Source organism: Phocoena phocoena, chromosome 19, assembly GCF_963924675.1.
Source record: "Phocoena phocoena chromosome 19, mPhoPho1.1, whole genome shotgun sequence".
In the NCBI taxonomy this organism is placed as follows: domain Eukaryota; kingdom Metazoa; phylum Chordata; class Mammalia; order Artiodactyla; family Phocoenidae; genus Phocoena; species Phocoena phocoena.
Genome location: NC_089237.1, coordinates 551,527 through 571,608, shown reverse-complemented (window position 1 = coordinate 571,608; position 20,082 = coordinate 551,527). Strand labels below are relative to the sequence as shown.

At 53.0% G+C, this 20,082-nt stretch overlaps 1 protein-coding gene across 1 annotated transcript in view; it reads left to right on the top strand.

Annotated features, from left to right (window-relative positions):
- The window catches only part of PRKCA (protein kinase C alpha), a 364,351-nt gene that overhangs the window by 313,969 nt on the left and 30,300 nt on the right, over nucleotides 1-20,082 (top strand). The window contains exons 9-13 of the mRNA XM_065897487.1: nucleotides 8,637-8,768; nucleotides 9,757-9,930; nucleotides 11,876-11,967; nucleotides 14,122-14,184; nucleotides 15,091-15,229. Of these exons, the coding sequence (XP_065753559.1) occupies nucleotides 8,637-8,768; nucleotides 9,757-9,930; nucleotides 11,876-11,967; nucleotides 14,122-14,184; nucleotides 15,091-15,229 (600 nt within the window). The remainder of the gene's footprint in view (nucleotides 1-8,636; nucleotides 8,769-9,756; nucleotides 9,931-11,875; nucleotides 11,968-14,121; nucleotides 14,185-15,090; nucleotides 15,230-20,082) is intronic.

Here is a 20,082-nt window from a genome sequence, read left to right as displayed (position 1 = left end):
AGACCAGTCGTACTATTACCACCTGACGGTCGTGGATGAGCCTGCCTGAGGTGCGTGTCCGCGATCAACGGACAAATCTGGGAGATGGTGGGGGGGGGGGGGGACTAGGTTGCCTGCAGAAGAACAGCGCAGCCGGACACCAGAGAGAGGTGTGTAACACCCGGTTCCAGATGAGCCAGACGCTTTGTATTTTCCACGGTGGGAAAGTGCTGATGTGTCACCGGTCCAGCGTGTCTCCCGGGAGTGGGGCTCGGTTGCCATGACAGCAGAGGCCTGCTGGCTGCCTGCGAGTGCAGCAGCAGCGACAGCCTGAGTGGACGTGTCCGTTCAAATGCTTCTCATTCAGAAAGTGACTTAATGCGGTTTCCCCAGGAATGTTTGCTCTACCGAACAAGTACGCCACTCGCCACGCTGTTTGGCTGCAAAGCAGCTTTTCCCGGTGCTGGTCGTGGAAGAGGCCGAGTAGTAACTTAGTTCAGGTGCACTCGAGGTTCTTAATTGTTGCCGTTCTGCTCGCTTAGCAAGGAGAGAGACGTTGTGTTTCGATCTAACTGCAAACGAGGATGAACGGTTTGGGAACCTGTGTGACTGAGGGTAAGAGTAGGCGAACTGCAGCCCACAGGCCGGATCCTGGCTGCTGCCTGTTTCTGTGAATAAGGTTTTATTGGAACACAGCCAGGCTCGTTCACCCGAGAGCTCATTCACGTAGCTCTCCCACTGCAGCGGCAGAGCTGAGTAGCTACGACGGAAACGGTATTTGGCTTGCAAAGAAAACACTTAATCTCTGTTCCTTTATGGAAAACATTTGCCTACCCTAGATATAGGAGGGTGAGCACTGAATTCAAAGATCAGGGTGTTGGATTCAGAAGCTAGGGAGGAAAACTGATTTAGACACATCCACTAGGCCCCCTGGGCCCCAGCTTCCTCATCTGTAACACGGGTGGCCTTGAGTAGCTTATTTCCAACTTCTTTCAAATACTAAACGCTCCCTCAGTCTTAGCACCGGGGAATGACCCTTTGCGGGATGACCCAGGGCCCTGTCTCAAGGACTGATGTAGAGGAGGGTAGCGTTCTTCTCTGCCCCCGCCGGTGCGGTCGTGACCCAGCTCCGTGGCCCTGCGGAGCAGAGTTAGCTTTCCGGACGGGAGCATCTTCAACTGGACCATAGGCAGGTCTGACCTTTTCAAGGACTTTCTGTGGCTGCAGGACTCTGGTTCTGAGGCCCCTGCCCACAGCTGAATGGCACACACCTGTGATTTGCTGTCTCCCCGTGATTCCCAAATCCAGGAGAGGACTCTAGTGGGCAGGTGTCCACACAGGTGTGTAGGAGGACACAGGTTGCAGGGAGGTTGCAGTTGCAGTTTGGATTGTACTGCCGAGTCAGGGACGTGGGGTTACTTGAGGGGTTCGCTTACCTAAGAACCACCGTTAAGCTCTCTGAGCCAAGTAACTTCTCTCCCAAGACTGCTCTCCATGTTATCTGGAGGTGAAGGTGTGCTTCCATCTTGGCGGCTGATATAAAGCACGTAGACGAAGCCAAATCTGAAAACGAAGTGCTCTTAGGGATTCCAACCACGGAATTAGACGCGGGACCTAAAAGAAACCAAGATCCTGCCTTCAGGGATGAGTCTGCCCTGAGGCTTTGGGTGTCCCCCTTTCTCTCTGACTTTCCGTGGCCAGATTTGAACGTCCGGCCTTGTGTACCAGCCTTTGCAACACCAGGACCCCTTGACCTGGCAGTCCCACAGCAGGAACCTACCCTGGGGAGACGGGGTTGCTCAGAGACGTGGATTACACAATTGTTCATCTGTACGTTGATGACAGTGAAAGTCGGAAACAACCCAGGTGTCCAGCACTAGGGGAACAGTCAGACCCAGTGCAGGAGAGCCGCGCGGTGCCGCGGGGGCGTCACACAGTCCCTGAAGCCTCGCGGTAGAAGAGCGCCTGTAGCTAAAAAGATCGCATCGTACACACGGGAAAGACAGCTTACAAACAATAGAGTTGTGTGCAGGCCAAATACGAGAACATGAGGAGAGAGGGTTAGAAGCGTATCTCACAAAACGTTCACAGTGATTATCTCGTGATTAAAATAATGGATATTTTAAATGGCCTTTTTTTAACTTGTCCATGCCAGTTAAATTTTCTAAACTGAACACGTATTACTTTTATAACAAGAAGCAGCATTCTTACAGAAAGTATTTAAAAGCAATAACTCTGCCTTTCATAAAGTTTCATATTCGAAGGAATTGCCTTCCCCAATCCTTCCATTCAGTCTAGAAGTATTTGAGGATCACTCCACCCTGGGCTCTCTCCTGGGCACTGGAGACACATCAGTGAACAGAACAGGTGAGGTTCCCGCCCTCCTTCTGACAAAGGGAGAAAGAAATATATAAATAGGTAGTGAGGAGAGCTTGAGGGACGACAGGGTGCCATGTTGAAGCCTCGAGGTTAAAGCATCACCTGAGCAGAGACGGGAAAATGCCCTGCCCGTGTGGGCAGAGAAGGAGAGAGTGCAGAGACCCTCGGGCAGCAAGCATGCCTGGCATGTTCCAGAAGATGAAAAATTATTTAGCCAGAGAGCAGCAGGCGTTTTATTTACTCTGACTGTGCTTACCCAGGAGGCTCTAATGCCCATTAAGTAGCATCGTCTTAACCCATTGCCCACTTACTGAGTCGAGGTAATAGCCGTGACTTGTGGCTTATGAGAAATACACAGGACGTGCTCCATTAACAGTGTCATGGAAAACGCTTTCCTTTGTGGTTTTCTTCTCCTGAAACCACTTGATTTCTCTTTTAAAAGAAAAAAAAATTTATTAAAGTGTAGTTGATTTACAACGTTATGTTAATTTCTGCTGTACAGCAAAGTGATTCAGTTATACATATGTATGTTCTTTTTTCATATTCTTTTCCATGTGGTTTATCACAGGATATTGAATATAGTTCCCTGTGCTTATACAGTCGGACCTTGTTCATCCATCCTATATACACTAGTTTGCACCTGCTAACCCCAAACTCCCAATCCCTCCCTCCCCCACCGCGTTCCCCTCGGCAACCACCAGTCTGTCCTCTGTGTCTGTGAGTCTGTTTCTGTTTCGTAGACAAGTTCATTTGTGTCGTATTTTAGATTCCACACGTAAGTGGTAGGTAATTAACGTTGCTCTGGTTGCAGGTGAGCACGTCACCTTAGAGGCAGGATGCTGTGTGGGGCCCGTGGTTATACGTGGCCTGGCTCTTTCTGTTACCCACGCCCTGGTTGATGGAGCAGAGCACCAAAGCACCATCAGTCTTACACTGCCAGGTTGTTCAGATGTACAGATACAGACACAGAACGTTTTTATAGCAGAAAAAAAACTGTAGAAGAAATTTACAATTATTCTTCCGCCCCTACACCTGGTCGTTGTTGGCCTGTCTGCCCTCGGAATCTTAGAATAGGAAGAACCTTCTGTCGTCAGGTTCCTCTCTCTACACTTTACAAACATCTATGGTAAATATATTCATCAAAGCCACATTTTCTACTATGCTAGCAAATACTATGTGTGTTATCGGAAACACTTTTACCAAATAGGAACGACTAGAATGTAGTTAAACGGGAAAGCAAACTTCAGAGGGTTTCCCAAAGGCTGTGTGATTGCAGGACAGACCCACTGGGGGCCTCTACAGTATTCTGACTCGCTCTGTGTGATTTACAGAGACGCCACACTAGGAGTCCTTTAAATCGTGAACCCCTTCAATGATGGCAGGCGGTTATGACTTCACAAGAATGTACCTGTCGTATAAAATGAGACACACGCTGGCTATTAGTAAATTTTCCGACAGGGAAACAGTACTGCCTGTTCTCGAGTCCTGGTAATCCAGTTAGCACCATGATACCAGACTGGGCCTCACGCTGATACGCCATCTTTCAAGGAACCTAAGGATCCTGGGTTCTCAGTTGTTTAATCATAGCCGATAAACCATGCTGTGTTTCAGTCTAATTGAAAAAAAAAAAAAAGGGCACGCTAAGGCTTCAGCATTTAAAGTCGCTATTGTATTCTGCAACACTATACATAGTTTCCATTTGTATTTCCTCTTTTAAAACTTTCTATGCCATTTTAATAAGTTGAGGTCTTTTCCTGCGCCTAGTCCTAGCCCAGCCACTTCGGGGGCTACATAAGATTCTTCAGAAATCGGGGTGAGCAGTTGCTGAGACCCGTTTCCTGTCCTGCCCACCAGGAGGGCACGGAAGCCCCCGGGGACACGCCTCGACCTCCCCACAGGTCCCGAGCCCCTGGGGAGTCTGTCTGCAGCCCCGACACGTACCCACGGGGCACAGGGTTTCCGATCCACGCACCAGGCAGCCTGCAGCTGCTCACAGAGGCCTTTGACCCGCCGTCAGGGAGCAGGTGTGTGCCAGGAGCCTGGGGTAGGCACCGACAGTGTCTCCCTCCCGGGGCAAAGGAAAGGAGACCAAGCTGAAGGGTGTGCTCTGAGGAGCTGTGGTGGTGGCTCTCGAAAAGGATTCCTCGTTTCATCTGCAGCATCGCCCAGGGATGTAGAGGTCTTATCACCCCCGTATTAAACGTGAGGGACCCAAGCCCCAGAGAGGCCGTGTAATCTGCCCAGGCTCACACAGTGAATATGGATAAGGCCAAGATTTGATCCAAGCTCTTTAGAATCCAAGTCAGGGGCTCCTTCCAGAGCTGCCCTTGATTTATGTGATAATTGAAGGTGTTTAGAGGTGAAAACAGTCTTGGGATCGTTGAATCTGGGGGAGAAACATTTCGATTGTCTTAGATCAGCACATCTCAAGCTTTAAATGTGTGCAGGAATCACTTGAGGGTCTTGTTGGAAAAGCATGTTCTGATTTGGTGGATCTGGGGTGGGGTGGAGAGGCTGCATTTCTGACAAGCCGCCTGGTGATGCCGATGTGGCCGGTCCACGGACCACAGGACCCTTGCACTGCAGGTTCTTCAGAGGAGAGGCTACTTATTGATCTGGTTTCCTCAGCACCTAGCCCCCATGTCTGAGGCATGACGGACACACAGATATTTGTGGAATACGTGCTACCGTGTTCTGAAGTCACACACGAGGACCCGGGGGTTCTGAAAACCCACTGTGTGCTGAGCAGACACTCTTGCTGGGGCTCCACTGGGCCCTCTTGGGAAAATGGAGGTGACTAGGAAGAAAAATGAGAGGTGCCACACGTCGAGCCCTTGCTGGGTACCAGTTACCGTGTTCCTCCCAAGAGCCCGGCGAGAGGGAGGCCAGCAGGGTCACCCTGTCTCACAGAGGATGGACCAGAGGCTCCGAGGGGCTCGGGGGCTTGTGCCCGGCCACACGCCGTGTGCTGAGCTGGGACTCGCACTGCGGACTCTGGGCTGCTGCTCACTAGAGAAATTAACACAGGACGTCAGGGCTGAGGCGTCCCACCTGCGGGGTGGAGGACGGGGCCTCACTGCAGCTCCCTGCCGTCGGCTGCGGCTCAGAGCCCGGCCCTGCATCAGCTTCCTTCACTCAGGATCTGAGCTTCCTCAGCATAGGGCATCGGCAGCCCTGGTGATGCTCTCTCTCCTCGGAGTTTCAGCCTTCGGGAGGTAACCGGCTTTCCGGTCTCCGTGATGTGGACCCCCACCTGCTCACGGACCCCGCAGGGCATCAGACTGGGCCGGGTCGTGTTTACATTGCTGTGAGCGAGAGATGTCAGCACGATTATTCTGTTGCCTCATGGGTTTGCCCACAGCTCTGCCGTGAGACCCGGTATCCCTGGACATACATTGATTTTGTTTGCACTCCTGGTGGAGTCTGAATTACGTTCCTGACACCCGGAGTTCTGTCAACAGTATGCAGGCCGGGAAGGGCAGGTCTCTGTCCTGCTCGGAGGCCGGTGGGGCTCAGAAGGTCATTGCTGTTCTTCAGGCGGCCGATGTGGGCTTGTGAGCCCCGCGTCAGGTTGGAGGCCTCACTGCATCAGCCGTGTCCGCTCCTGCACTGGAGTTGAAGCGCCAGAGGAGGGAGGGGCAGGGACGGTTGGGCAAGGCCACCGGGGCCACCAGGGGCACCTGCTCAGGGAGCGCGGCAGCAGGCACGTTCCTGCTCCCTCTCAGCTGTTCCAGCACCTGGAGCGTGAGGCCCCTGCATTTGGGCCTTTGCAGACGTCATCATGAAGTTCCCGATGAAGTTAAAGTCTCTGTCCCGCTTTCTGACCCCTTTTCTCTCTGTGGCCTTCGGAAGAACGGAATAGAGGAGCACAGTCGGCGTTCCCGTCTTGAACTTCCTGATTATCTAAATATAGGCACAAACGAGAAGGCTTATCAAGTTGGAATCGTTCTTGGGCTGATGTTTGGAGGACAGGGCTGGTCCTGCGGTTGAGGGGGGTGAATGTAACCCACGTGGTTACGTCCTGGCTCCTCACAAGTCTGTCTGAAAACTCCTTCCACCCTTTGCCAGCGGGGAGGCCAGCTGAGGTCTCCTTCAGGTTTTGTTTCTCTGGAGCATCTGTGTTTCCAGTGGTCCCAGGTTCACGCGTCTTTCCCGCCACCTCGCACGTGCGCTGTCACTAGGGCCCTAGTACAACTGCCTTAAATACTTCCAGCCTTGAAGCAAAAGAGTTGGGCCATCCTTCCCCCATGTTTTAGTGCCTCTGCTTAGATGGGTTCACTCAGTTCATCCGAGCTGGCACTCAAGCCCCAGGGTTTGATCTCTCTACGAATGGGTTATTTTGATCAGAGAAAAGCGTCACCTAACAGCCCAGCATGTGATGAACACGATCGGGCTTCACTTCTTCCTTCCTTCTACCATAATGCTGAGTGCACAGCTCGTGCCGAGTGCGGGACCGGGTCTGGGGCCGCGGAGGCGGCTGACGGGCTCCTTCTGCAAACGCAGACCTCCCCAGCAGAGCCGGCTGCAAGCAGCTCACTCAGTAACTGTGCATGAGGGGCTCCTGCGCCTGGGGAGGGTGGGTGATTCCTCGAGAGCCTCCTCTGCTGCTAAAGAAGTAATCCACGTTTCCCCCCAAGGGCTGGGGCCGCTCTGGTCATACACAACAGCTCTCGAGAGCCTTCTCCACCTCCTGCCATCTCCCTGGGAGCCAGAGCTGCCCTTGCTCAGATCTGCTGGACCCCCTCATTAAGAACAGGGCCAGAGCCAGAGTCTTTGCCGTTCGGCTCAGGGCTGCCTTTCCAGCTGCTGACCGGCAACCGGCGCCTCCCCGGCAGGTGGATTTCAGCCTGTGGGGAAGCCCACACCTGCTCCAGCGCCTCCACGGGCTCCCCCACCAGCCCAGATGCCCCGTGTGGTCCCCTTGCCTTGTCTCCTCTGCACCTTTCACCTCTGACCTGAGACTCTAACTCCCCGTGAGAGTACCGAGGGGTGGTCTTTACACTGCATGAGTCTAGTGGATGAGAACTCCTTGGGGTAACTCACAGGTCACGACCCAGGAATCTTCAGGTGCAAAGAGCACTGTGGGCTTCGTGGGAAACCAGATGCTCTTACGTCACCATTCTTCATGAGTCCAGCTCTTTACCTAAAAAAAAAACCAACCCTCTGTTCTTCTTACTGAGCCTTTTAAAGTAGCAATAACTCATCCCCATGGCCTGCCATTAAGCAGTTGTTCTCCAGAGGACACGCTCTCCCTTCCTGCATGGGTTTCTGCAGATTAATCTCAAGTTGGAAAATCTGCAGATAAGGAAAGCGTCAGCACACAGTTTATTTCTTTTATTACACTAACTGTCACAAAGCCCCGTTTTCCCCAAGAAGTTAACCTTTCCATCCCTGGGTGAGAATTAACCCTCCCTTTGCCAGAGTCCTATGACTTGATTCTCGGTTAAAGACATAAAGAGTCGGGCTTCCCTGGTGGCACAGTGGTTAAGAATCCGCCTGCCAGGGGCTTCCCTGGTGGCGCAGTGGTTGAGAGTCCACCTGCCGATGCAGGGGACACGAGTTCGTGCCCCGGTCCGGGAAGATCCCACATGCCGTGGAGCAGCTAGGCCCGTGAGCCATGGCCGCTGAGCCTGTGTGTCCGGAGCCTGCGCTCCGCAACGGGAGAGGCCACAACAGTGAGAGGCCTGCGTACCACAAAAAAAAAAAAAAAAAAAAAAAAAGAATCCGCCTGCCAATGCAGGGGACACGGGTTCGAGCCCTGGACCGGGAAGATCCCACATGCTGCGGAGCAACTAAGCCTGTGGGCCACAACCATTGAGCTTGCACTCTAGAGCCCGCGAGCCACAACTACTGAGCCCGCGCGCCTAGAGCCCGTGCTCCACAACAAGAGAAACCACCGCAATGAGAAGCCTGCGCACCGCAGTGAAGGGTAGCCCCTGCTCGCCGCAACTAGAGAAAGCCCGCGCACAGCAACAACCAATGCAGCCCAAAAATTATTTATTTATTTATTTATTTATTTATTTATTTATTTATTTATTTATTTTAAAAGAAGACATAGAGAGTCGTCTTGTGATGAGTACGGGCAACTCTTTGCTCCTTTGAAAATGTTGCCGTTAGGGTGAGTATAGCCACGGAGGTAGGAAGAGATGCTTCATCACCCTGGTTCCCTCTCTCGCCCCATCCCATCCCCACACAGTATCCAGCTCAGCCACAGTTTTCTGTCACTTTTTTCCCTGGGAGAATGACTGATGGTTTTCACGTGTGTGCTTGTTGTTTAGAAAGCCAAGCTCGGCCCTGCTGGCAACAAAGTCATTAGTCCTGACAGGAGACAGCCTTCCAACAACCTCGACAGAGTGAAACTCACCGACTTCAACTTCCTCATGGTGCTGGGCAAGGGCAGCTTCGGGAAGGTAAGAGAGCCGGGTCCACGACGAGGCCGGGCTTTGGCAGAGAACGTTGGGGTCAGTCCTGTTCTCCCCGAGGATTCCAGAGCAACCCTTTAGATTCCCTGTGCTCTGCACACGTTTCTCAGTGGTTTCCCACTTCCATTTCATTAAAAACAACTGTATCCAAAAAGCCACACGAGGCTCCTGGTGTGTCTCCGTTTCTGGGTGCATGACGGAGTGGGTTCTCCAAAATGTTGGACGAGTAGTTTTCACAACTAAAAATTAAATGTCCAGGCTTCCCTGGTGGCGCAGCGGTTGAGAGTCCGCCTGCCGATGCAGGGGACACGGGTTCGTGCCCCGGTCCGGGAAGATCCCACATGCTGCGGAGCGGCTGGGCCCGTGAGCCATGGCCGCTGAGCCTGTGCGTCCGGAGCCTGTGCTCCGCAGCGGGAGAGGCCACAACAGTGAGAGGCCCGCGTACCGCAAAAAAAAAAAAAAAAAAAATTAAATGTTGACTCATAGTAAGCAAACGTAATCATTAACAGATGCTGAGCTGGGTTTCTTCAGTGGTCGGCCTGTGTACCTACGTTTGCTTCTCTGGCCCCATATCTCATGATAGATCCAGGCACTGATTTTGATCCTGCCCCCTTTTTTCTGGACTTGGCTCCTGACTTGTGAGAAGTGTACAAAGGTCAGTCACATTTCTGCTCTGAGGATGCTCCTGTAATAGGTGCCTGACACAAGACTCCTGCAGAGAATGTCGAGTATCCCTTTCAGCGGCTGCAGTGGCGCCCTCGTGTGGCAACAGCCCACAAGGAGTATAAACCTCGGCAGCGTAGAAACCAGGCAGCCTGAGGAATTTCCTGTGCGGCGACGAGCAGTGTTTCAAAACCGGCACACGGGGTGGAGCTTTATTAACATAGACGAGTCTGCACGCACGGCCTGAGCGGCTCCCCGCCCCCATGCCGGCCGTGTGCCGGGAGCGTTCAGGTTGCCCTCGGTCTGCCCGCAGGTGATGCTGGCGGACAGGAAGGGGACGGAGGAGCTGTACGCCATTAAGATATTGAAGAAGGACGTGGTGATCCAGGACGACGATGTGGAGTGCACCCTGGTGGAGAAGCGGGTGCTGGCCCTGCCGGACAAGCCCCCGTTCCTGACGCAGCTGCACTCCTGCTTCCAGACGGTGGTAAGGGCCCTTGGGAGCTGCCCCCAACCGCACAGGGTCCTCGGAGTCCGAGCCAGCCTTCCGCCTGGGAAGAGGCTGGGAACAGACGAAGCGTGGGGACCTCTCAGCCCCACGTCCTCCTCTGCCGAGCAGCCCGGGTACCACTGGCGGATTTGGGGCATCCCCCTCTGTGATGTGCCCTACTTAGAGAATTAGTGTTAGTTCCATTTAGTTCCGTGAATGCTTAGAGCAAAGGTTTCCTTAACACACACTGGGCAGTGTTAAGACTTAGAGAGACAAAACGGTAACTCACAGTCCTGGCTCATTAAGACCCCCGGTCCAGCTGTCACAGTATCAGGAGACCCGCCCTCGTGACAGAGTATGTTCTGGAATGCGCACAGCAGGGGGTGGCCGCCTGGCCTGTTTTGTATGGCCTGTGAGCTCTGAGAAAGGTTTAGACAAAGGACTGTTCTGTAACGTGCGAGCATTAGATGAAATTCTGATTTCAAGGTCCATGAAGAGTTTTCTTGGGACACAGCCCTGCCCCTTCACTTACCCAGCATCTGCCGCTTTCATTCTGCAAAGGCAGAGCTGAGTAGTTACAAGACACACACAGAGCCTAAAATATTCACTGTCAGGCCCTTTACAGAAAATGTTTGCTGAGCCCTGCCGTATAGGTTAACTAAAGAGAGGACACAACAATCTCCAAAGCGCTAGTTAGCCGATCGTGGGACCCTGGCATGGTGCTTGCGAGTAACCTACAAGAAATAGAAACATTTAGATGGCACCACAGTGAGGCCATTCCCAAAGACGGGCTCTGCACGCCTCCGCGGCTGTCCTCCTGCAGACGTGGCTCAGCACTCAGTAGCCATCGTGGCTACTAGCAGAGCAGCGCCCTGGAGCCTCGGGTGGACAGTGGGGCCACAGGGTCGGGCCGCGGCCACTGCGGGTCAGCCTACTGCCGGCAGCCGGCCGGCCCTCTGCTCCCAGCAACAGCTCCTAGGTAGCGCCAAGGGGGGAAGTTAGCGATATGCAGTGAAGAGAAAGAAACCCAGCCCAGATCCCGTAACCCTGGTGACACTGATTAAGCTCTGGAAAGCTACAAAGCAGAGAAATAAAATTGAGATGAAAGTTTGTAACAGGAAAGCGAGGGATTGAAGCGCCCAGAGCCGTTTCCCTGGCTGTTAGCAGCAGCTGCATCATTTTTCTTTCTTCCTGTGCACTGCTTTAATGTATCATAACCTCTGTGAAATGGTGGTGTTTCCTGGAAGAGAGCAGAGGTCAGCTGTTACCTGTGCCGTGCAGTTACTTCCTCCTACACCCACTCAGTCTCCCCATGTGTCCCAGCGTGTTGTCCTCATAAATATGCAGATTTACTTAGTACTGGCCAGCACTTAGCATATCAGTGACAGAAAATGAAAAACGACACTTGGGCATAAAGAGAACATTGGGTTAACCTCTCCACGTACAGTCCCATCCCTCACAGTGAGCATCACTGAGCACGTGTAATTTACAAGCCCGACCTCACCACGAGCTTTGCTCTCAGGAGCATCTGGGTAAACACGTTACTTTACTGTGGCATTGCCTCCTAGACGTTGCGAACCAGAACACTGGTTAAAATGGAGTAATTGGCCCATATGGATCCTTCACGCCGTCCCTAACTTAGAAGTGTATTCTGCGTGTAGAAGAAGAGGGAAGGTTTGAGGCCGTTCCTCTGATTGGGAGCGGACAGGTTGACGTAACCCGTCGTTTCAGGGTTACGTCGTGACTCTGTGCGTCCCAAGGGCCTCACGCAATAGGGCTTATTATTCTTTATTTGGGGGAGAAAACCGTGACCGACTCTACTGGGCACACCCGCCAGTGTGGCCCACGTTTCACTAATGAGACAGCAGAGCAGACTTGGGAGAGTGGAGGCCGCCACCCTGCCGCTGTCAGCCTGCTCACCTGTGTCAACCTTGGTCCTCAGGATCGGCTGTACTTCGTCATGGAATACGTCAATGGCGGGGACCTCATGTACCACATCCAGCAAGTAGGAAAATTTAAGGAACCGCAAGCAGTGTGAGTAGTTTGTATTGAGTCCCCGAACGTAGACCGCGCGGCACTCCCACCCGGGAGCCTCTGCTGGGGGGATCTGGAGGCGGGGCTGTGCCCGGTTTGGGGTGGAATACCGTCACCTTCCCGGGGGCAGGTTGGTTGACAGGGTCCACCTAAACGTCTCCTCCGGAGCAGTTTATTCCACCTCCGGCAAGCTGGAGATGCAGGTGTATAGATGCCCTGTCACCCCATTCCACCCTTGTCGATCGAGCCGTTCACTCATTAATTGAACAAATAAAGGGGCTCTGGGTGATGGGCCGAGCAGAGGGCCTGGCTGGGGAACAAGAGAGCCTGGAAGGGGCCTCGGGGGGCCTGGCAGCATCAGGTGAAGTTTCCACGGGGCCCTGGCCAAGAGGAGATGGAAGGATGGCCGGCGGAGGCCGGGCAGGTGACAGTCTGTGTGGAGGACACAGGCTGGAGCCTAAGCCTAGCCGGTGCATGGAGAGACTTTCTGGAGGAAGAAAACCAGAACTTGGGGCCTGGGGGTGAGGAGAGAGAAGCCTCTCCAGGTGCTGCCCCTCTGTAGACTGGGGAGGGGCAGCCGTCCGGAGGAGCAGGTTGCAGGGGATCACTTAGGAGGTCTCAGTGGGATGCAGGCATCGGCGGCCCCAGAGAGAGATGTGGGCTCCAGGGAGAGACACAGAATCATCTATCTAGAGGCGAGGCTTTGAGACCTGAGGAATCACCCCATTTTCCAGGGGCCAGGAAGTCACGGGAAACTCACAGAAGCAAATCTAAACACACAGCTCTTTTGTCCCCGGAGTGAGGATGCCCAGTGCGCAGGTGCCCTGATGAATCGAGTGGGCAAACATTAATCGGGTTCCGGCCGATGTTCAGTCTGAAAGATACAAGCCTGGGGCACTTCCGGCCCGTGCGGGGTGAGCCGGTCTGGGGAAGGCTCACTGGAGACAGAACGGGGCATTCTTGGGCAGATGCTCAAAACCGAAGGGGTGGGTGGCCCTGTCTCTCGTGTCGTTAGTTACAGAGCATTAAAATGCACAGGTTACAGAACGAAGCTTGACAACACAGAGCTGTAAAGAGCCACCTTCCATCATGAACTAACAGGCCGTCCCATTTAGTACCGTTCCCTTGTATTTGTGCTGCTGGAAAGTTTTTCACTTTAAAAATACAGAAAAGCACGAAAAAATCATATGACAGTCACCTGTGACCCCCTTCTCCCTCCTCGGCCCCCGTCTCCTGCCAGCCCTCAGAGGTGCCCCTGCCCCCCGTTGCGGGTTTGATGGTGTTTCTCTGCTCGTGTAAACACGGGTGCTTATTGGAAGCCTCCCGGGCGTGACATTTACATGGGCAGCACCTTGTGTCTTCTTAGACGTCAAGAACTCCTAAACGCTGTGCAAAGCTTAAAACCTCCTTCGGCACTCATTCGGAGTTTCAGATATTGACCCCTGAACAATTCTGAAGCGAAGGCAGTAACTGCTTTTTATTATGAATTATTTCAAAAAGTGCATCAGGGGGCTTCCCTGGCGGTCCAGTGGTTAAGACTCTGCGCTTCCAATGAAGGGGATGCAGATTCGATCCCTGGTCGGGGAACTAAGATCCCATGTGCCTCGCGGCCAATAAATAAATTTTTAAAAATTGTAAGAATATTGTAAGAATGAAAAATTAAAAAGGGTGCATGAGGTCTGAATCCTGGCGCTTGGGGTAGGGGTGAGGGGGTGAGTAAACCACCTGAGAGAGCATCACACCTTGTCCCTTGTCTTCAGGGCACAAGTGTATTTTCAAACACTAATGTATTGAATAGGAAAATGGAAATTTGCTCCAATCTACCATAGCCCTGACAGAACAGCCCACCAGACAGCCACTCTTTAAAAGATCGTATTCAGAATGTCCTTTAAGCAGTAATACCTGTCTACCTGCCCCAGACAAGAAGCGCTTATTGGGGACAGGTGATAAACCTGCTTCATCGTTTTACTGGCTGTGTCATTCCTTGGGGAAGTTGGAGGCAGAGGGTTGACGACACATGCAGGGCAGTGCTGAGCTCTGCTCGTCCAGGGTCTTCCGTTCTTCTGCCATTTCGCTGCCCAATCCTGAGGGTAAAAAGTATCCAGGAGGCCAACGAAAGCAAGCCAGACACCTGACAGGTGTTTTCTTTTGCAGGTTCTACGCAGCAGAGATTTCCATTGGGTTGTTCTTTCTTCATAAAAGAGGCATCATTTATAGGTGTGTATCGAAGCCCTGCTGGCTGCAGCACTGTGGAGGCTTTGCTGGACCTCTGGGCTCTGTGGGTGTGAGTTCTGTGATGGGGACTTAGAACATGGAGCGGACCCCCCCACACACACCACCACCACCACGCCCCGGGTCACGGAGACCTGTGGGGACCACCGTTCTTTCCACATCCTCCGGGCAAATCCGAACCACCTTCTGGTTTCCGGACCTCAGAAGATCGTTTATCTCATTTCTGCTTCTGCAAGAAAACATGCTTTTCTTTTCTTTGCCAGCTCCTTCCTCTGCCTTTGACTTGGCACAGAGGTGAGGGGCCAGTGAAAGCTGCATTTCTGTTGGCGATGCTCCGCAGAGGAACACGGGAGCCGGGAGGGGAAGGGGACAACTGCTGGATTCGGTTCCTCCCGCTGTTGGTTACAGTGAAGGGAGAATGTTCTCCAGTATTAAGCGGAGAGTAATTAGAAGACCATACAGCACGGGGCAGAATGGAAGGGACGCGGGCGACCCAGCGAGGTTGTTCTGAGCCCGTGATTTGCACACCTGGCTGTGTGTCTGATCTCTCCGGGTGGGACACTAATAAACCGGTGACTGGGGTCTCCTCAGAGCTGCTCATTTGGGATCTGTGGTGATTCACCTGCACAGCCAAGGTCGGGAATCACTAGCTCAGCCGTTTAGTCATTCGTTCAGTCTGCATTTATTAAGTACCTGCTGCATGCTAGGCACTACACTGGGCTCTAGAGATGGAAAAATAAATAAGTCCTGATTCCCGGGCCCAGCACTCCCGTGACCGTAGTTAATGGGCCATTGGGACGCAGCCACTCACGGGCGCTTCTGTCTCACGAGCAGCAGAGCAAAGCATGTGACATTATGGGAAGGATGCTGATGCCACCCGCTTCTTTGCAGAGACCTGAAGTTAGATAACGTCATGCTGGATTCGGAAGGACATATCAAGATTGCGGACTTTGGGATGTGTAAGGAGCACATGATGGACGGGGTGACGACCAGGACCTTCTGCGGGACCCCGGATTACATCGCCCCGGAGGTAGGACCCCGACTGGCCTGGTTTTTTAGACCAAGGGCTTTCCAGCTACAGACACGGCCGCCTCGTAGGATGTAGAATCATCCCTGAATCACCAAGTCGATATGTGGGGAATAAATAATACAGAAAAAGAAACCACGAGAGCTCCCCACGCAGAGTAAGGATACGCCTTGGTTCACGGAACTTTTGTCTTTGTTACACGTACGTGTGAAATGCATGCGTGGTAGAACGTATTTCTTACGCGGTCACCAGCAAACCAGCTTAAGAAACACTGTGGGGCAAAGAAGGGAGGATCTTGCTTGTGAGAGGGCTCTGCATGGAAACGCTGGGTCAAAGGTGGTCCCGGTGATGCCTCTTTAGCAAAATCAGAGTGATTTATTTTTTGTTTTGTTATGGTTTATTTTTTTATTGAAGTATAGTTTATTTATAATGCATTAGTTTCAGGTGTACAACAAAGTGATTCAGTTATATAAATGTGTATGTATCGATGTATACATATATATATATTCAGGTTCGTTCTCAGGTTTCCTTTCCATTACGTGTTATTACAAGATATTGAATGTAGTTCCTTGTGCTATACAGTAGGTCCTTGTTGTTTATCTCTTTTATATGCCATAGTGTGTATACGTTAATCCCAGTCTCCTAATTTATCCCCCCCTTCCCCTTGGTGACCGTAAGTTTGGTCTCTGTGTCAGAAAATCAGTGATTGGTGCTTTCAGCGACACACCGCAGTGGATCATGGGAAGAGCACACCCACGTGGCTCTAAGCGAAGTGGCTCCAAGATTTGTGTGTTGACAGCAGTGGCCACGCTGCATTGTCTTCGTCATGACACATACTGAGTGGCTTTCTTCCTACTTTACAAAGCTTCCTACATGCCAGTGATTGGGTGGGTTAGAACCCTGGGTCGCTGTGTAGCCACCTTTCTGACCACGCCCCACCCTGTGGACGGCACCGTCCCTTCCGCACTGAGCTCCAGCAGGGAGCGGCCAACCTTCAGCTCTCGTGTTAGCTGTCGGGTGGCTTTGTGGTATTTATTCAGCATAGCGCCTCGTGCATCTATCTCCGAGGCAGTAGAAATAATCAAAAAGACTCGCGATTGGAAATCCGACCAGTGTGAGCTGCGCTCCTGACTTCATTATTTACAGGCTGTGGGAGCTCAGGCAAGTTTCTCAAACTGTCTGAGCCTCCGTTTCTACAGTGGCAAGTCAGGGGTAATACTGTCCGCCCTGTAGAGTTGCTGAGGACTGAGGCGCCTAGTACAGTGTTTGCACCTGGCAGCCCTCGTTATACCCATTATTCCAAAAGGGAAGCTAATCTTTATCCCTTTGTTAAGGCTTTGTTTTGCCTGTTATATTCCTAGACAGTGTAGGAACACAGGCTTAGAACATTGACTTAGAAACTTAAATTCTGAATTACGTGGGCAAAGATGGGATGTTCTCTTGATACATAACCTACATAACCTCTTTCCCTGCAAACAACTCACACCTTAGTATCTCCATGCATATAATGAGCTTAAATCTTTTTCAAACGTGAAGGACAGAGAGATGGTACAGAAAAAAATGCAACCTCCGGATGCAGTATTTATTCTGAAGCCTTCTCCTGGCTGACACGTATTAAACAGGCTGTGATTGTTAGCTGTGCCCACTCTGTGTAACACCCACCGGTTGCTGTCAAAGCCTGGTGGCCGGGAATGGCAGCAGCTTGAGGAGTAAAGGTGGCTTTTGAACTTCATCAAGACCAGGTCCCTGCTGCTCAAACAGTTAGCTTCCTGTGTTCAGCGACACCTCAGCCGTCTGACGTCACCAGGGTGACGGCGTTCCACATAGATGACATTGTCCAAATAATTGAAGTTGGTTGCCTTTTTTTTCAAGGTTCCTCGCGGTGCTAATTTCATGTGGCTGCCGTAACAACCGCCAGCTTAGTGGATTAAAACAGCACAAATTTATTATCTTACGGTTCTGGAGGTCAGAAGCCCAGAGCAGTCTCACTGGGCTAGCGCCAAACTGTCGGCGGGGCTGCACAGCCTCCAGCAGCTCTGGGAGAATCTGTGCCTGGTCCAGCCTCTGGGGCTTGTCTGCAGCCCTCGGCTCATGGGTCTTCTACATCTTCTGTGCCGGAAGCGTAGCATCTTGTAATCTCTCTCCCTCTCTTTTCTAGCCCTGGCCCTCCAGCCTCCCTCTCCTGAGGACCTTTGGGATTACATGGGGCTCACCCAGATAATGCAGGGTCATCTCCCCATCTCAAGGGAACATGCCTTGTCGGTCGCAAGGCAGGTTGGTCCTTCGTTCACTTGACTCACTTGCCACATCGGATTCTGAGCCTCTTGCAGTCTTCCAGAAGCCTGTCCTAGAAGACCCTGGCCATTGCTGTCTTCCTGGTCACTTTTTTGGGCCAACAGAGACTAGGCTGGCCTGGAAAAGACCCTTTGAACTGAGAAGTTGTTTGCCATTTAGGAGATCGCACCTGCATGGGGTTGGCCATGTCATGCTAAGAACCTGAGGACATGGTATCAGAGAGAGGGATGCTGGGAACACCCATCAGGGAGAGGGATGCTGGAACAGGCCGTCAAAGAGGGCTTTATGGAAAACAAGCTTTGGGCCTCTTGATACACACTGGATCACATGTTCTGGCTCCGGATACCCTCAGGTTCTGTAAGCCTTCATTCCTCTCCTTATACCCACTGTGCAAGCAATCAGGGAGCACCTGCCATTTATCGAGTGTCCACTGTGTGCTGGGCTCCTTCTGTACTTTCTTCTCATCACAAACCCTGTAGAGGAACAGGCCAGCAGGCCTGTCTTTCAGATGAGTGTCCGAGGCAGTCAGTAACAGCCTGGGGCCACGTTTGCTAAAAGTGCTGGAATCCAGCTGCCTCCCCAGACTCAGGCCGCCTGCAGACCTTCGCACTGCCCGCCATGCTGAGCCACTCAAACCCGGAGCAGTCTGTGTGTCCAGAGAGCATCCTGCACGCTTGCTGTACCAAGCGTGGCATTGTGGGGACACAGAAAGAGAGCACGCGGGGCCTTGCCCTGGAAGTGCTTCCCGTCTAGAGGAGGTGCCGCAAACAGGAACCAAAATCTACACCTAGATGCCAGTTGACTTTCAATGAAGAATAGTCCGCGCTCCTTTGGGAGCTCCGTCAGGAATAACTTTAGGTTGTTTCGCCTTTTGCTAGCATTTTCTTCATAAGGGTCCAGGAATTTGGCATATTTCACCCAAGGAATCATTGCAGGGTAGAGAAAAGACCATCTAGGTTCCAAGTTTCTGAATTTGCTCAGAGGTGAAAATAGTCTTGTCCTCTGTGTAAGTCTTTCTGTCAGGCAAAGGCAAAATAATTATCTTAGGTGGCATTTTCCTAAATAGGCAAAGCGGAGGCTTAAATGTTTATGGCTGTTCGTCAGAAGCCTCGAAATGGATCTCGGTACTGTAGCATCTCCTTAGCCGGCAGAGATGAGCAAAGGCAGAAAATATCACTGACACGCAAATTGGGCGCCGAGATGGACGCTGGGAAAGGGGCACCAATCAGGAACTAATCCCTGAAGCCGACGTGAAGGGGACTCTTTGCTTTGACATAGAAAGGGTCCTTCGAGGACGGCGAGAGAGCCCTTGAGGCTTCACCTGGGTTTCATCCCGCATCTGAACGTCGGCTGCTCCGGGCGAGCGAGATCCAGTCGCAAGGCAGGTATCTGCCGCAGCCGAGCAGCAGCCTGGACGCTAGCATCGCCCGCCCTTCCCTGGGAGAGCGAGGCCGCGGTAGGGGAGAAGCTTTTGGCAAGTGCACCACGCGGGCCCCTCGCTCTCGGCCCGGTCGTGCCGGGGTGTGTAGCCCACACGCAGAGGGCGTCACCCACAGTGTGGGCAGTGCCTGTTCCAGACCAGGCCCTCGGAACGCAGCTTCCGCTTGGTCACCCCTGATACACGAGCAGAGGTTGCGCCACTTGGCAGGAGACAGAGGTGGGATTTGCAGCCGAGACGTTCCGACCCCAAAGCCTGTGTATCCTGTGCACGTATGGCAGCGCCTCCAGGGAGATGAGAAGACTCCCCGAGGGAAAGAGCAGTGAGGAACGAGCACGGAGATGTGACGGCCCACTTCTTCTTTAACGTCCAAGGGGTCTGAGTCCTGACCAGGCCTTTCCGTCTCTGGGGCAGCGAGTCAGGATCGTGGTCCAGCTGCCCATCCTGGGCAGACCTCTCAGAAGCCGGGGTGAGCCGGCAGCTCGAAGCCCCTCCCCCTCAGGTGCTCACCGAGGGTCCACCAAGCACCCCCTGCCAGGAGGGTCAGGGGCTGGAAGCAGTTAGGAGCGGGCCACTGCAGCCCAGGGGAGCTCAGAGATACGGGCAAGACCGTGTCCCCAGGTGACGACAGACAGCCCTCCAGCACGGGACAACCCCAGGGGGAGAAGCCTACGGGTACCCCCGCCACCAACTGCCCCAGGCAGACGCACACACTTGCCATCCGTGTTGGGCTGGTTGTGTTCAGAGAGCTGGAGGCCCGTCCCGGGGGTGCTGGGCTCTCCTTTCAGCCCTGCGAGAAGGCCAGCACGGGATTGCCCATGACGACAGCCAGAAGTCTGCATTTTTATGTAAAATATGCCTGATTCTTCTCTCCTTCCCTCTACCTGGACCCTCCTTTCCCGGGGGTCAGCCTGCTCCCTCCTTCTCCTCCTTGAAGCCTTGGCGCAAATGTCACCTCCGGGAGGTCACCTTTCCCGGCCACCCTGGTTCAGGGGGCAGACCTCCAGCCGCGTCCCTGGTCCCCTTCCGCGGTGCACGTCACCCTTGGATAGACCACTTCACGTGCTCACGTGTTTACTTCTTTCTTTGTCTCCCGCTGAGCTCCAGGCAGCAGGACCCTTGG